The sequence below is a fragment of the Phyllostomus hastatus genome, unplaced genomic scaffold (assembly GCF_019186645.2).
Source record: "Phyllostomus hastatus isolate PE091 unplaced genomic scaffold, TTU_PhHast_1.1 phas_contig_147, whole genome shotgun sequence".
NCBI lineage: Eukaryota > Metazoa > Chordata > Mammalia > Chiroptera > Phyllostomidae > Phyllostomus > Phyllostomus hastatus.
Window position 1 is genome coordinate 2540587 of NW_025333603.1, and position 18281 is coordinate 2558867.

The 18281-nt window shown below is 40.5% G+C and overlaps 1 protein-coding gene across 10 annotated transcripts in view; it reads left to right on the forward strand.

The window, feature by feature from the left end:
• The window catches only part of DAB1 (DAB adaptor protein 1), a 1094329-nt gene that overhangs the window by 946845 nt on the left and 129203 nt on the right, over nucleotides 1–18281 (forward strand). For all 10 annotated transcript variants that reach the window (XM_045857163.1, XM_045857172.1, XM_045857182.1 and 7 more), the window contains 2 exons: nucleotides 7577–7716; nucleotides 16666–16764. In XM_045857163.1, the coding sequence (XP_045713119.1) occupies nucleotides 7577–7716; nucleotides 16666–16764 (239 nt within the window). The remainder of the gene's footprint in view (nucleotides 1–7576; nucleotides 7717–16665; nucleotides 16765–18281) is intronic.

Below are 18281 nucleotides of genomic sequence, written 5' to 3' on the forward strand. Positions count from 1 at the left end.
TATGTTGTTGCAGCAGCTGAGCTGACTAAGAGGCCTACTTAGATGTTTAACTATCTAAAACACAGACATGAGTATTCAGCTCGATAGAAGGTCTATGTTGAAGTTGACCTCTTCTGGACAGAGGCATACTGTAACTGTTAAAAGTTAAAAGAATTCTCAGCCACATTGACTGAATTAGGAAAAGAAATACTCCCCTTGGCTCCTGTGTGGGTTTCTGTAGCCATGCTCATTATAACCTGTGAGGGAGAGACAAAGAGAGAGCAATCTTGGGTGTGAAATATCTTTTATTTGGCCATTAGCGGGCTTTAGCGAACAGCCTGGAGTGGGAAGCCATTTATGACTCCAGTGGGTTCTGTGGGCTCTCTGCCTCAGGGTCATAAAAATGCTAATCGCCTGCTTCCTTCAGCCTGACTCCTGATAGAGGTACTTGTTTTTGTCAAAGCTTCTGAGAGGTCACTCTCAGTGTGGGACCTCCACATTAGCAGTGCCCTCTGCTCTGAGACAGGGACATAGTGTAATTCCAGACGGCATCCTTCTGGCCTTTTTAAAACCTGGAATGCACTCAGTGCCCTGGGGACTGCCTGCCTCCATTTAAATTCAGAGGCGATTCATTTCCCAGGTTATGGAGTGAGCAGGTTGTGACGAGGTTGAGAAGAGCCCTTCTCTAATGGCATAGAGCAAAAGCAACATTAGGTGGTTGTGGGTGTACCATTTACTTTACCCCACAAGGAACTGTATTCCTTGAAGACTAAGTGAACCAGGCGTATGGCATGGATTTGAAATACGGTTTGTCTGGAAGGGGTTTTTAAGTGACTCCTTATACTTCCCCACAGTGCTCCTGACTCCTGGAATCTACTAGCTTCTTTTGAATAAGTACATAAATTTATCCATTCACTTTTTAAAATTTTATTTAAATTGTTGTTGCAGTACAATTTTCTATTATTCAGCAGAGCTGGGCACTGTGAGCCTACAGGGTCAGAGGACACAGATGGCTCACTCCAGTCCTTGCCCTTGTGGAGCTCAAGTGTAGAGAAGGAGCCACACATTAAGGCCAGGGGTGCTGTGACAGATACTAGTGAGAGAGTCAAATTTTAAAGATGTATCTGTGGAAAACAAGGCAAACCTAAGAAAATATCTTTGTTGCATATTGTTACAGGTGATTCTCTATCACACTAGAACTAGGAAATTGCTGCAGTAATATACAGACTTGACCACTAGAATGTAAGCTCCATGAGTGCAGGAATATTTATATGTTTACGTATTCCACTTGCTGCTGAATCTTTAGCACCTTAGAACTTATCGTAGGTACTCAATACACAGGGTCCAGCAGAAGTAATGCCTGCTTGAGTGTGTTTAGTAGGGTAATAATATGGGTGTGATAATTTATAGTTTTAATTTGAACATTTCACCTAAAATGTTATATGGTGTGCTTGAGCGTGATATTTTTATGTTACAGAATGGCATGCTTATGATTTTGTAATAAAAGATTTTGTAATAAAAAGGGGGTATTATTTGTACCAGGCCCCATATATCAAATAAGTCAATTAATGAATAAATGAATAATTAATCAACCAATCTATCAATGAGAGCCTTATACTTCCTCAAATGTTGCTACAGTGTCTTTGAAATGTAATCCTCACACCAGACCAGGTCATCAATAGCTCACATGGCCTAAAGAACAATGTCTAAAGCAGGGGTGGCCAACCTTTTGGCATCTCTGGGCCACACTGGAAGAAGAGTTGTCTTGGGCCACACGTTAAATACATTGAGACATGTAATCACACACAAAAACATCTCATAATGTTTTAAGTGAGTGCATGATTTTGCAATGGGTCATATTCACAGCCTTCCTGGTCTGCATGCGGCCCGTAGGCCGCAGACTGGATACTCCTGGTCTAAAGGCTTTAGCTTGACCTCCAAAGTCCTTCATGACTCAGCCCTTGCAGCCTTTGCCAGCATCATTGGAGCCGTGTGCTGCAGCACTTCAATTGGCTCAGGCTCGCCCCTTACCAATCTAATAAAAATCTGTGATAGTATTTTATATATTGAATATTTTATGTTATTTTTTAATTCTCACCCAAAGATATGTTTTATTGATTTTGGAGAGAGAAAAAGGTGGGGGGGGGGCGCAGATGGGGGGGGGGAGAGGGAGAGAGAGAGAGGTTGATGTGAGAGAGAAACATCCATCGGTTGCTTCCCAAATGCACTCTGACTGGGGATCAAACCCGGAACTTATGCATGTGCCCTAACCAGGACCAAACCCACAACCTTTTGGTGTACTGGATGATGCTCCAATCAACAGAGCCACCTGGCAAGTGCTGTGGGGAAACGTTTTTAATAGCTCACAAGTAATTCTATAATTTAACTAGGGCTGAGGGACATTTAGCCTAATCCAACTACTCACTGTTCTCTAAATATTATCATACCTTTTACTCATCTGGAAAACTTTTCCCTTACTTCTCTACCTGTTGAGTCCCTACTTTCTCACCAAGCCTTCCTCAAATGTCATCTTGCCTGTGCAGCTGCTTCTAATCCTCTCCCCATCAAAAAGAAACAATTTCTCCTCCCCTCAGCTCTGCATAACCTTCATAGTCCTGGTTGTATTTTGTATAGCTGTGTATGTCCCCTTCTAAATTGTGGCCTCCTCTAGACAGGAGAGGAGATACTTTTCAGTTACCTAGGTACCACAGGAAGCCAGCACAGTGCCTAGCACAAAGAACACTCTAGGGCAGAGTGGTATACAATTGATGATAATATAATTAGGATGACCACTCAATGTACTAACCAGACCACCATCATTACTTTTGAGAGTAATGAGGGTGTTAGTGATAATAGTGTCAGGACCAAAGGTGTAACCAAGGACTGTCTCAGACAAATGGGAGTTACATTCACCCAGATACAATGGCCAACCTTGACTGAGCTCTTACTGTTTGTCAGTCACTGTCCTGCATGTTGTCATTTGACCTACACAATGACTCATGTGGGAACAACTGTTATTATCTGCACTTCACAGAGAAAGACACTGTGGCAGACAGGGACAGGAACTTACACAAGGCAGCATGATTAGGACATGGGTGGGAGTGCTGGAACTGAACTCAGGTCCTCTGAATCCACAGCTCCTCTTCTGGACCATTGTGTCCTCTTACCTCTCAGTAGGAGATCTCAGGCCTTGGAGCAGGACAGGATGAGGTTCTGTTCCCAGCTGAACTTAAAGTAACTTCATTCACAGAATGATGACAATGCCTATTTCCAGTAACCCAGGAGAATTAGGCAAAATAAGGTATGAGAGGATCAGGTATACTGTGTGTGCTTGTGATGGCGTACTCATCCTAGGAGTAAGCCATCTGCCAGTTTCCTACAGCCCCCATGAGACATCTATTCAGACAGGTGTGACACAAAGCAAAACGTGGCAAATGCTTTAAGAGAGTACCTAGTGAGGTCACCGGAGGGCCATGCCTAATGGTTACAAGCATGACATTTTGCACAACACTTGGATTCAAACCCAGGCTGTGGGATTTGAATAGACGTTTCTCCAGAGAAGATATGCAAATAGACAATAAGCATGTAAAGATGCTCAGTATCCATTTTCCTGAGGAATATGCAAAACAAAACCATGGTGAAATATCACTTAAGGCCCATCAGGATGGCTAGGGCAGAAAACACAGATAGTAAGGGATGTTGGCCAGAACACCCAGCAGCAAAAGGGAAACATTCCTGCTTTGCAGATGAGGTGGTATATTGGTAGAACCACTTTGGAAAAACAGTGGATAGGTCCTTAAAAAGTTAAACCTGAGCTACTATGTGACCCAACAGCTTCCCTCTTAGGTATAATAGTAAGAGTACTGAAAAGTACACTCACATAAAAACTGACATACCAATGTTCATAGAAGCATTATTCATAATAGCCAAAAAATAGAAACAACCTAAATGTCCATGGATTGATGTGGTATATCCATACAGTGAAATATTATTCAGCAAAAAAAGGACTCGGAGTACTGATGCATGCTATAGTATGCAATAACCTTGAAAATGAGATGCTAAGTGAAGGAAGCCAGTCACAAAGGACCACATATTGTATGACCCTATTTACATGAACTATGATTTACCTCCAGAATAGGTGCCTCTATAGAGACAGGAATTAGATGAGTGGCTGCCTGTGTCTGGGGAAGATCGAGAGTGATTGCTAATGAATACAGGGCTTCTTTTTACGGTGATGAAATGTTGTGAAACTGGCTAGTGGTGATGGTTGTATAACTCTAGGAATGTACTAAAACCACTGAATTAAATATATACTTTCAAAAGGTGAATTGGATGGTATGGGAATTATGTGTCAGTAAAGCAGTTATTTAAAAAGGTAGGCTCTGCTGTTGCCATTGAGTGTTGGTGGCATCTTCTGTAACAAAGGGCTCATTACAGGCTCTAACTCAGAGAGCAGGTATAAGGATTAAATGGAAAATCATAAGTAGAACTCTTGGCACAAGATCTGGTTTAGCGAATGCTTGATAATAGATAGTGATGATGTTAATGCTTTTGCTGAAATACATGGCCTTTATCTTGTCCATCCTGAAGCACAGGGTCAGTGGTGCTTTCAGCAAAAGAAGCTGGAGATTTGTGATGACTTAGGATGCATGAAAACTGACCCTCTCTTTAACACCCTTGAATAGCATGTGCCTCTGATGGTAACGACCTTATGACTCCGATATCTGTTATTTATTTCTTAACTAATATAACTGAGACCTTGCTGAAGATGTGCTCATGAAAAATTACCCTTTTAATGGTGGAGCATTTAATGAGAAACTGGATTATCTACTGCATAAGTGCCCTTCATACAAATTAGCTTGGCCCTGGGTCCTAATCTAAATTGGGCTCCCTACTTTCCTCTAAATGGCCTAATATTTTCTTATTAATCTCTGCCCTTGTTCACCTGATCTGGCTCAGCCTCCTCTTTGGAAGCTTCCTCCTTGGGAGAGCTCTGTGCCCTGACAAATGTTTCTTAAGGCTCTCTTTTTATGGGACTCATGGACAGTTTTCAGACATGCCTTGTGGGCCAGAAACTGGTCCATTTTTAAGCTGTTTTTCCAGTGAAGTTTTAATGCTGCCAGTGTATTGAGTATCAGCAGCTCTGGGTCAGGTAAAAGTTGGGCCTTATAGGGAATTTGTGGAATGAGAAAAAATTAATCATAGTGGTGAAGAGAACAGTCTTAAGAAACACAGAACACAATGCAAACCACAAGCCTGGGCTTTGATCTCAGCTAGATCTGGGTTTAGGTCTCATTTAGTGAGTTTGGCCAAGTTACTTGGTCTTCAACCCTTCAATTTAGATCCTTGTCTGTAAAACCTGAATAATAGTACCCACCTCTAGGATTCTTTTCTGGGGCTAAACAATTTGGTGCATATATTCAATATATGTTTTGTACAAGACGTGATAAATACTACCAGTTATTGTGGTTGTAATTAACTGTTGGAGGAAGTCCCAAATAGTGAAAGGGATGCTAATAGTGACATTGTGTCATGTGTTGAAGGTGTAGAGATGGTATTTATGATAGAGTAAGAAGACCTTCCCAAGAAACAGACCAAGCCCTAGGCCACTCCTACCAAACAGTACATAATAATGTAGGGAAAGGTGACCTACAGCCCCATGAACCCTGTTATTCAGCTAGATGTCTAGAGAGGAAAATGTTCTCTGTGTTTGTAGCTTTAGTCTCTGACATCTGCTCTCCCTGAACCTGGGAGACTCAATTTTTACATTGAATATATTTTCTCACTAATCATTCATGTGTTATATTTGCTTTGTGGAATATTATTCAAAGACGAATATACTAGGAGTCAGCAAGGATGCAGTGGGAAAAATACCACCTGGGAGTTGGGGACCACAGGCCCAGACCTGCCTCTGCAGATGTTTCTCTTTTGTGCCCTCCTGCCCTCACATTGTATCTTGCATTTGCTTCTTTTACTGGGCTGACAATACTGGTGGCAGCTACTGTTTAAAGAAAAAACGTGTGAATACATGCTTCGCACATGCCATCTCATTTAAGCTACTGTTACTTTTCATGCAACAGGTAAAGAAATTGAGGTTCAGCAGATAGTTTAGTTGCTTTAGAAGTGACAGAGCCGTGATTTAAAATGAGGATGTCTAACTCTAATGCTTGTACCTTCTATATACCCAGCACAACACATTTTTTATTTGGATTCACAGTCACCAGAAACTTGAGCTTTGTTGGGCACAGACTGTATCATTTGTCTGTGATCAGTGCATCTGGCACAGAGACGCTCAGTAAGGGATGAGTGAATATATCTCATGAATGTATGACTTGCATGAATGAATGCAAGTCATGTGTTGTCAATCAAAGAGTGACACACAGTGGTTAGCTATTGCTTTTGGCTTATTTTTTTTTCTGTTTTACATATTTCCTCAAATAACTCTCAACCCCACATTACAGAAAGGCCTTAGTTTTGCACATCATATGGATAGAGTGAAATAGGCTGAATTATCACTAATGTGCTCAGCTCTAAGATTCTGACTGATGGGGGAAGGCGTGACAGAGCAAGTATCAGAAGTTGAAGTTAATGATGTTTCAGGACATGAATATCAGGAGCCTAGGGCATTCCAGGTTTTGAGAACCACATGCACAATGCCCCAAACTTTGACTAGTTCGAGGAAAGTTTGATGAGATCAGAAATGTGAATTCCTATATAGTCATATTTTTTTCTGACTATGTGAACTTGGACAAGCTACTTGAATTCTCTGACCCTCATCTTCATCATCTGGAAAATGGATATGGCTGAGTTGTTATGAAGAATGGGGATACAGTTTGTGTAACATTTCATATGAAACACATATTCAGTTCACTGTAACTTTACTGTTCATGTTTTATGTGGTTGTGTTTGAACTTCAGTTTTATGTGTTTTATCAGAACATTATGTTAATAATTGTTGAGAAAGCTGTTGCAAGGTATAGGCACACAAGTAGTGTGGAAGTCTCTTTCTGTACACACACGAGCTAGCAAAAGAGAGATCATAAAACCATTTTTTTGATAATTGTCCCTGGTTCATTACTTAATACAAAGCAATTACTGTGGAGTCTCACTATGAAACAGCCCATGGAATTGGGTGTGAGTAGTATCTTGGATCCTGGCCAAAGTCCCATTAAGTGCTAGAAATACTAAAGAACTGAGTATTAATACTGTTCTAACAAGAATGTCAGAGGGTGATTACCATTTACTGAATATCTAGTGGGTACCAAACACTGCCCTGGGTACTTGACACCTGTTGTGTGCTTTATTTATCTTAATGCCCTGTCGGGGTTAGTAATTTTTAACTCCTTTTTTTCTGCCTTAGAAAAGAGAGGCTGAGAGAGGAGAAGAGATTTGCCTCAGGATTTAAGAGGAGAGAGCCAGAATTTGCATTCAGGAGTACTACCATGTGTTTTTATCTTGTTTTTGTTTTCTGCTTGGTCCACTGACTTGACTTTCCTAAAATAGGTGAAATAAAAGAGCAAACCTCCATGCTGTGGGCATTCAAAGCTAAGAGGCCCTGAACGCCTACATATTGGAATCCTGCTTTTCTTTATTTTTAGGTCAGGATCGCAGCGAAGCCACTTTGATAAAGAGGTTTAAAGGTGAAGGGGTCCGGTACAAGGCCAAACTGATCGGGATTGATGAGGTGTCCGCAGCCCGGGGAGACAAGTTATGTCAAGACTCCATGATGAAGCTCAAGGTACCGTGCCAACATTTTACTTAGATATCGTGGGCTTAATATGACAGAAACAACTGATCACACAGTCATTATGGTAAAAAATTTTATTTACTCGTTTATTGCTAAATTATTTACTCACTTATTGGGTCACTGATGAATCACTGTCTCTATTCATTGGAAAGAGGTTTCAATCTTTCAGCAAATGTTGATTGAACACCTCCTATGTGGGAATGTTTTATTAGGCCCTGTTTTATCATGCGATTGTCACATTGTGTTCAATTATATCTTCTTCATGCAATACCTGTAGAATTAAAAGTAAAATCATCATATTGTATGGCCCTTGGGATTTTATTAATTTTACCACTTTATTTTTAATAAATTTTATATATTTTACTATAGGATAAATATGGTAAAAAGATGCTATGTTAAGATAAAAGCAGATTTTGTTTATTCTTGTACTTTCATTAATGTCCTCAAACACTTTATAATAAAGGAAAAATTTTTTTAAATTTTAATCCTCACCCAAGGACATGTTTATTGATTTTAGAGGGAGAGGGATGGAGGAAGAGGGAGAAAGAGAGGAAAGCATCAATGTGACAGAAACATCATCAATCAGTTGCCTCTCATATGTGGCCTAACTGGGGAATAAACCCACAACCTAGGTATGTGCCTTGGCCAGAAATTGAACTGGCAACCTTTTGGAGTGTGGGATAATGCTTTGCCAACTGAGCAAGCCTGCCAGGGCAAGGGAAATATTTTTAAAGTAACATATATCTAGATATTGGAAGTTGGAGAAACCACAAAGAGGTTTCTTATTTTAAATGCTTCGAAGAAACCTTTTCATTGAGAAATCTAAGAAATAAATTGAAAAAGATTAATATATAAAATAAAAAATTATAATGTTAAATGGCTACTAAAACCATACAAAAAGAAAGTTGTTTTTCCTAGATTGTGGTCTCTGTGTAGTCTGTTTCTTTTTTTAAAAAATAGTGATATGAAATATTTTTTTAAAAATTGAAATGGTTTAGCAACAAATCTACAAAATACTTTTTTTAAATGTTTTATTTATTTATTTTTAGAGAGAGGGGGAGGGAGGATGAAAGAGAGGGAGAGAAACATCGATGTCCAAGAGAAACACTGACTGGTTGCCTCCTGCACATGCCCCAGCCAGGAACAGAGCCCACAACCTGACTATGTGCCCCGACCAGGACTCTAACTGGTGACCTTACACTTTGTGGGATGATACTCAACCAACTGAGCCATGCTAGCCATGGTTCTACAAAATATCTTATGTGTTTAAGACATATAATTATTTTACTGATTATAGAATTCATAAAATGTTCATTTAAAATATTTTGAAAATATAGAAAAGTACTAGGAGGAAAATTGAAATTATCCTCAGTCCCAACACACAAGAAAATTAGTGTCGACATTTTAGAAGTGTGTAATTTGTGATCTCTCTTTGTATTGTATATATATTATATGAAATATACACATATGTAGTATAATTGGAATTACTATTTTTTAATTTATTGATTATGCTGTTACAGTTGTCCCATTTTTCCCCCTTTCTTCCCCTCCACCTTGTACCCCTACTTCCACCACATTCCCCCTTAGTTCATGTCCATGGGTTGTGCATATAAGTTCTTTGGCTCCTCCGTTTCCTATACTATTCTTAACCTCCCCCTGTCTATCGTGTACCTACCATTTGTGCTTCTTATTTCCTGTACCTTTTCCCCCATTCTCCCCCTTCCCCCTCACCTCTGATAACCCCCTATGTGATTTATACAATATTGTATGCTACTTTTTTGTCATCTAATAATACATTATGAGCATTTTAAAAATTATCTTCAAATGGTCACTGTGTATATAGCTTGGTCAGTGTAATTTTTTTTTAATGTAAGAAAAAGGAGTAAAAAAAAAATCTCACAATGTTGGCCAAATGCCTAAAAGTATTATATGGGACAGTATCTGCAAAACATTCTCTACATTTCCTTTCCTTTAACATTTGATTAATAACTCACAGCTGTTATTTATGTTTATACTATACAAATTTCCTCAGCAGTTTAACATGTATATCCAATGCTAAGTCTCCTAAAGTACGACCGAAGGAATCATCATTTTTAAAAGCTCTTTATTTTCTAAACTATGTATTCATTACTTTTCATTTTTTTAGCTGTCACGTAAGCAAGCTTTATTTTAATAGTTATGTACCTACAATATTATAAGGTATACTAGAAAAAGGTATAAGACACATCCAAATTGTGATTTCACAGATTACTACCATGGAAGAGGTTAATGTATCCTTTTTCTTTTTAATAATTAAGCAACATCATGAGATTTTAGCGTGGTCCAATAATGAGCCTCTTCTTCCACCAAGTTCACATTAGGTTGACAAATGGAGGAGTCTGACAAGAAGAATTCTGAATTCCAGCTTTACAACTGCCGAGTGCTGCTCTGGAAAACGTGCTTTAAGATGCATGGTCAGAGCCGGTGTCCTTGGAAGAGCTGGGCTGTTCCACTGGGTTTATGGGGAATGAGATAACCGCAGCCATCCCTCACTTCCTCATCCCCTTCCCTGCTCCAGAGCAGGACCTTGACTCACACATGAGACCATACCAGACTGCAGCCTCACTACCAGTGGGCAGCTTGCATAGAGACCCAGAAGAGACAGAGCCTTGTGTGCTCCGCTTCTCTCCAAGCTCCCCAGTCAGAGAGAGTCACACCTGCTTCCCAAGCAGACTCTAATCAAGGGTGGGGATAAACGCCAGGATCTTGAGTCTTGCTGAAGTCCCTCCTTATTCAGTCTGAGGCCAGGCAAATAGAGATTTGCTCCTGACAGATGTTAATTAAAAGATGTCAAGAAAACTTCTAACAATCTGGTTCCCACCCAGAGCCACAAGTCAGCTGAAGAGGAGAAAGGAGCTCTGATGCTTCTCCTCTCCATCCCCCACACCCTGCAGCATCCGGATGCATAGCCATTCGGCAGGCATCTGTCACAGAGTGCCTCATTGTCCAGCTGCCTCCATGGAAGCACCAAGGTCAACATGGATATGAGGCAGGAGTTGGCTCATTCTCCCTGGAGGGTCATGTACCATAGGGCCTCATTAGCTGGACCAGACCTGGTGATGACTGCCGATCTTGTGTGTGTGTGTGCACGCTACCTGCAGTGAAGTGTCCCATCTGTCAACTCTCATAACCATGGGGTTCCCACAGCTCTGAGAGTTTGTCCTACTCTAACACATTCTTTTCAGATGTGCTGAACTTGTTGAGGGGCTTTGCTTCTCAGACGGTTATGTTTCATTATTTGCAAGTTGCCAAAAAGAATGTTGACATTTCAGCTCCCAGCAGTTTTTCTTTAGGAAGCACAGAAACATAAACGATCGATTCTTCATTTGGCCGCCTGCCCAGGAAAGAAAGAAGCAGAGAAGTACAAAATGCCTCTTGGCCTTGCAAAAAGGCCTACTTGTTCACAGTAAACCATAGAAGAAATAAAAATAATCCTATCTTTCTTTGTTAGACTCTTTGAAGCTGGTGCCTTTCCCTGTTTTACAGTTTTCCCTTGGTTTGGAAAGGTTTCAGACGGGATTCATAATTTGAGTCTGAGTGAGCCATTGCCTGTCTACCAATGAAGCACTGTCATTATCGTATTTTAATTTACGGTCTTATACTTCAATATACATCATTTGTTGATTGTGTGAGGTATTGCCCTCCCTGTTTTGTAAATAAGAAATATGACATTGATGGAAGTTAAAGGATTTGCTCCAGAACCTTCATTTAACCTATGATAAGCCCAGAATCAAACCCAGATCTTCAGAGGCCCTGTGTTTGACAAGACATAGGTTAAGGCTAAACAATATTCTGTTTTGATCTGCATTTAATGTATCTTAGTTTCCCAATTAGATTTTAAGCCCCTATCAGTAAGCTACTACTCAATAGACACAGCATTGGCTTCCAACGTAGTTGCCTTTCAGAGACAATAGGTAAAAGGGTCGTGGTTGAAGCTGTGGGAGAAGATGAGATTACAGAGCCCTAAATATGTCACTCAGGTCCTGTAAGAAGCAGAACCCACTTTGGCTGGGTCAGATGAGAGCACTTTAATGAAGGAGCTACTTACAAGCGTAGACAAGGTTAGAGTGGCAAACAAGGGCTGGTGAGGTACCCAGAGACTAGCCAGAATGGGAAGCTGATATACTAGAGAGAGATGTATTTACTGGAACCTAGGGAGAAAGGACAGAGAATGAAGTCCCCTCCCTCATTAAACAAAGGTACAGCTACTGCCAGAGATGCAGAGCAAGGACAGGAAGAGGGTGGCATGAGATACCCTGACCTCTCTTTCTGTCCACCCTTTGATCTCCAGCTGGAAGCTGGAGGGCAGGAAGCTCAGTAACAGAGAATGTGTCTGCAGGGGCCAGGCTCTGGGCACATTGCAGGACAGAGGAAGATACTTTTATTGATAATATTTCCCCTTTTAACTGAGAAATGTAAAACTTAGGAGAAGCTTTTATCCAAAGTTCTTACAGCTGGCAAGTTGTAGGGCTGATTGGAGACCAGGTTTCATTCACGGAGTTTTCTGGAATAGCATTCAGGGTTTTCAGTCATTCACACCTGAAGCCTGTAGTTTTCACACCTGCTTTATGTGCTCCATGAAGATCCCAGTCATTCTGTCACATGCATGTGTCATGCTGGGTAAGGTTCTGCACAGCCCTTTCCTCTACCCCATCTCATAGGATAATGAGCTGGTCAGGGCAGCCTGTCAGTCCTGCCTGGCATGCATGACTCCTTCTGGGTATGTGAATCCTCCATGGAGATGCCACCTGTGTGTGACTCCCGTAGGGAATGCCTGTGCCAATCATTTGACATGGTGCCTAACACAGGGTATTCTTGATCATGTCAATATGAGGACTAGTAATAATGGTAATTTAGTTACTGAGCTCTCCCCATGTGCTACGTGCCATACAAGGTGCAATATGTGCATAGTCCATATTGTCCAAATGTCCTAATGTTCTTACGAGGGAAAAGTGTGATTATTCTCATTTTGGAATCTCTTTCACTGCTGAGTCTGGAAGCTAGTGGTTCTGCCTACGTATTTTCAGGACATTTTGATGTATCTGTAGTATATTTTGTAGTCTATTTTTTGTCACCTATACTTCTCCTCAGATCTCTCACAGCATTTCATACTAGAAGGAACTCCAACATTAGAATCTGAAAGATCACTATTTAAATGTTCTCGATGTCTTTTAAATTCTTTGAGGTCTGGGGTGATCGCTTGACCCTCTGACCTATGTTTCCTCATATGTAAAATAAGGGAGATAATTCTTACTTCCAAGGATTGTCATATGGGTGATATTATATAACATGTAAGAGAACTTGTAGATAATAGATACCCAAGAAAATGTTTGCCACCCTATTTTTCCAGTGTCCAACAGTGACTTGCTAGGTCAGGTGGCTGATCTTAGGCACAGAACCCCAAAAGGCACCTATTTCCTCATCTTCCAACTCTCCAGCCAGAGCTGTGCCCTGGACCTCCGTCAGTTCTACATAACAGCAATGAGTAATCTTGGGGGAGGTGGGACCCCGAGGCAGCACGTGCTGTCTGGTGGCAGGCATGCTCGGACTTAGAGTGATTTTTCAGAGTTTGACTCAGGGTCTGGTCTCAAAGGAGAAACGTGTTTGATAAAATTGGAGTTTTATTTCCCCAAAGATAGCGCTGTGTGGATAGTCCTTCTTGCTTTCATTTGTCACGTAAAGCAACTGTCAGCAGCCCCAAATAGAAATGCTCCTGGGCCATGCATGTTTGCTCTTTTCATGCTGTCTCCATCTTTTTTTTTTTTAAGATTTTGCTTATTTCACCCTGGCTGGTGTGGCTCAGTGGATTGAGCACCAGCCTGTGAACAGGAAGGTTGCCGGTTCAATTCCCAGTCAGGACACATGCCTGGGTTGCAGGCCAGATCCCTGGTTGGGGGCATGCAAGAGGCAGCCAATCGATGATGTTTGTCTCACACATCAATGTTTCTGTTCCACATCCATGTTTCTCTCCCTCCCTTTCCCTCTCTCTAAAATTAAGTAAAATCTTTCTGAGATTTTTTTTATTTATTTATTTTTATAGAGAGGGGAAGGGAGGGAGAAAGAGAGGGAGAGAAACATTGATGTGTGTAAGCAACATTGGTCGGCTGCCTCTCACACGCCCCCAACCAGGGACCTGGCCCGCAACCCAGCCATGTGCCCTGATGAGAATTGAACTGTTGACCTTTCGATTGGCAGAAAATGCCCAACCCACTAAGCCACACCAGTCACAACTCTCCATCTTTTTAAATACAGAGCCGTATTCTATCAAGGAATTCATTGATAACTATGTGGAACCAGGAAGCAAAGGAGGTCATTATCTACATAGTCAGTACTACTGTGTGCCTAGGATTATTGCTGTTCAATTTTGCAAATACTAAGCCCTAGAGACTGTTAGGATGGTTTTGGACATGGAGACATGGAAGCTAGTCTTCCTGACCAGAGGTGTAGCCCTCTCTGCACTATATCTTGTGATATCGTCACCTAGGAAGGAATTAAATAAGAAGAAGGGGCCTCCCTTCCCTTTGATACAGTCCTTCCAACCCTCCCATTTTGATGGGGCTATTCCTTTCTCTCTCCTTTGTGTATATCTAGATACCTGAGGTTGAAGTTTAGGCTGAAGAGGAGTGGCAGCATAGGTTACTTTACTCCAAGTCCAGCCAAGAACACAGTTTTCAAAGTCAAGTTTTCCTAGGTCAAAGTCTGGCTTGTTCATTACCTGAGTGAGGAAAAGTCATTTCACCTTTTTGAGTGCCTACTTTATTCCAACACTGTATTTATAGCACTGGACGCACAGACTGAACAAAACAAAGTTTCTGAACAGTTGAGCTTTTGTTCTCTTGGGCAAAGGAAGACAGTCAGCAAATGAATACATATGTCAGATGGTGGTGAGTGCCATGAGGAAAAGAGATGCAGGGAGAGGGAATGAAATGCAGTTTGCCGAGGAAGGTGGAAGGGTTTGAAATCGTGTCTCTGATGGGGTGACATTGAACAGAAATAGGATTCCCCTAAGATTGCTAAGATGCATGCTTTGACTGTTTCCCCCAGGTCCTTAAATCATCCCTCAGTAAATTCATAGGAAAGCAAGCAGTATATTGAGGAATCCAAGGACCTTTGGATAGGGCAGGGGTGTTAAAGAGACAGAGGACTTGCTTTGAAGATGAGTCAGTCTTTAACTGTTTAGTGGGCAGTCACTGGAGGTAGAATCTTCTGTCAACGTGTAGCAGTCATGAGAGGCTGAAAGAAGAACACTGGGAAGGGTTACAGGAGGGAGAAGTTGGCTTGCTAGAAAGAAGACACAACATGAAGAAATATCTTCTTCCTGCACCAAAAATCTTGAGAGCTGAATTGTATACTATCAGCTTTTTTTCCAACTATCTGCTATCTCTGGACATGCTAGGCATCATTTTCTCATCTGTCAGTGGGGAAATTTGGACTGATTAGTTTTCAGCTTTTCTCTGGCTCTAACATTCTGTACATCTGTGAATAAAGTGTCATAGGCACTTTAGAATGAGTGGGCGGCTTGTGAGGGAGTGAAGTTCCTAGTAGTAGGTACACAGACAGCAACCAGAACATAAACTGTAAGAAAAATCATTCATTTACTAGAAGCTGTTCATTTTTATTACATCTCTACAGTATATCAGACATTGTGCTGATACTTTAAATAAAATTTTATTTAATTCTCTCAACTACACAAAAAAAGTCTTTACACTTGGAGTAGTGAAATTGAGAGTTCAGTAATTTACCCGGAATTGAAGAGAGCTAGGTGTATCATCCAGATGTTCTGATTCCAGAGAGCATTTTCAGTACCCAAAGTGAGGCTAAGCAAACAGCTTCCAGAAAATGAACATCTCTTCCTGTGCCTTCTGGTTATTCCTACTGCTCTCTAACACCAGTCATTCTCAGAGGCTGATGCTGAGCCCATGCCATTCTGAGAACAGCGCAAATTACTTTTATCTCATGGAAATATGAAATCAGTATTATTTTAGACTTTACTATACCTAAAAGCCCATAACCATAACTGCTGAGCGTTAGGCTTCATCTTGCCCTCTGCAGAGGTTAATAGTGAGGAAGAGGCTGGAAGCCCTGAAAAACCTAATGCAGAGTCAGCTACTACCTGTGAGTATAAATCCCTGGGCATATCCTTACCCTCTGAGTTGTAGCCTCATGTGAAACCCATACTTTTTGTGATGTTTACCTTTTAATTGACTTATATACATACCTTTAGATTATAAAAGTTTGGAAAAGTGTGGAAACAGATATATTGATAAACAGAGTACTTTTGGTAAGTACTTCTTTGAAAGCCCAGAGACCATAGGGAAAAGAGTAGGGGAAATACAAAATGTGTTTGGGTAAATATTGCAAACCATAGGCAGAAACTATGATCATCATATTTTTCCAAGCAAAAATTGAGACATGCAGTCTGGTAATAGTTTTTATCTTCTTTAATCTCTAAATTGATTCATATGAGAACTTCTTCCAAAAGCATAAAAATAAAATCACATGTGGGAATATATTCTATGACTCACCTTTGCTGAAAAGATTGAAACCATATGCAATGCAAAACCCAGCAAAGATATTGATAAGAGGACCATATTGTGTTTATCTTAGGATCTTGAATTCTGAGCCGAGTATCCAGGCACGAAGTAGGCATTCTATAAATTGTGGTTAGCCAAATGAATCGGTGCTCAGATATCTATTTATACAATGTTAGAATAGCAAGGATGAGTATGCCCCTAAAACAGCAAGAAAATGCAAGCACATCAAGTAGGGAAACCTGGAAGGAGCGAAGAGAAAGGAGCATGATTGGTGGCATCCATTGATGGTATCTGACATGCCTTTGGGCCTAGAGGGCATTTTCAAATGAAAACACTAAAGTAAAAACCATGTCTTTCCTTTCAATAGGGTGTTGTTGCTGGCGCTCGTTCCAAAGGAGAACACAAACAGAAAATCTTTTTAACCATCTCCTTTGGAGGAATCAAAATCTTTGATGAGAAGACAGGGGTAAGTAAAAGAATCACATGGCATTGTGAAATTCAATCCATTGACAGATGTGCCCTTAGAAGCCTCTATTTACTGGGCAGGAATATCAAACAAGCATAAAAACACATAAAGCAACTGACAAACTTGATCAACTGAAATCGTCCATCAAAGAGAGGCTCTTCTCTGACTTGGCCACAGTGTGACTGCAGCGTGACTTATAGTGTAATTGTGATAAAAGTGTTACACAGACCTGGTAATTGAATGGGAGATTGATGAGTTTTGAAGAGCAGGGGCAATGTGACAGTCTAAGTTAAATTTCTCTGTGCTGGCAACTTTAATGACATGCATCCTAGACGGGGACACATGGGGTTCCTTTGACTTAGTCAAAGCATCTGAACTCTCTTGAGTTTAACCTGTGGAAACTTGTAGTTGCTTTAATCGAAAAGAATAAATGGAGTTTTCTATCTTAAAAAAAAATCTATCACCACATGATCAGGAAATGTAAGGGCTGATATGTTTTTTGAACAAACCAAAGAAGTAGTCTGTTTTTATCAATCTCACAGAAGCAATTAGCTCCCAGGTTCATCCCGGGGCTTGCCCGACTTTGGCGGACCTGCTCAGCTGATGGTAAGAGAAAAACAGAAAAAATACTCTATGATCTGTTTTGTCAAGCGGGTGAGAGTCAAATGGACTTAGTTGTCCTTTTATTTATTCACCTCCATGTATATTACCTCCTTTGAACTTCACAAGGTAATTTATCAAGCACTGTATAAACAATACTAGCCAAGTAAATTAACCTTAGTCATTTTACATAATTACTTACTCCCCTTTGTTCTGACCCATATTAGGATAAAATATGGGTAGCCGGGTGATAATTTAACAGTAAAAACAGGTTTCCTTGAAGAAAAGTTTCTCTGGAATAACTAGTAGTAAGACAGATATTTGGACACCCACGTTCATAGCAGCATTACTCACAATGGCCAAAAGGGGAAAGCAACCTAGGCATCCTTCCGTGGATGAATGGGTAAATCAAATGTGGTGCATACAGACAATGGAGTAATATTCAGCAATAAAAAGAAGGATGTTCTGCACATGCTACAACATGGGTAAACCTTGAGGACATTATTCAAAGTGAAATGACTAATCACAAAAAGGTAAATTCTGTAGGATTCCACTTACATGAGTTATCTAAAGAGTCAAATTCAAAGAGACAGACAGTAAAATGGCTGTTGCCAGGCCCTGGGTGCAGGGGGTGATGAAGAATTAGTGTTTAACGGGTACAGGGTTTAAATTTGGAAAGAAGGCAGCAGTGCTGGATGGATGGCTATGGTGTTTGCACAACAACATGAATATACTTTCTGCCACTGAACCACTTAAAGATGGTTAAAGTGGTCAGCTTTTGTTATCTATACTTTATCACAATAAAAAAGATCTGATAATAATAACTTCAGTTTATTGAGTACATGCTATATACTAGATCACTTTACATACATATTAGTCACTTTACATACATTATTCAGTTTTATCCTCACAACAGT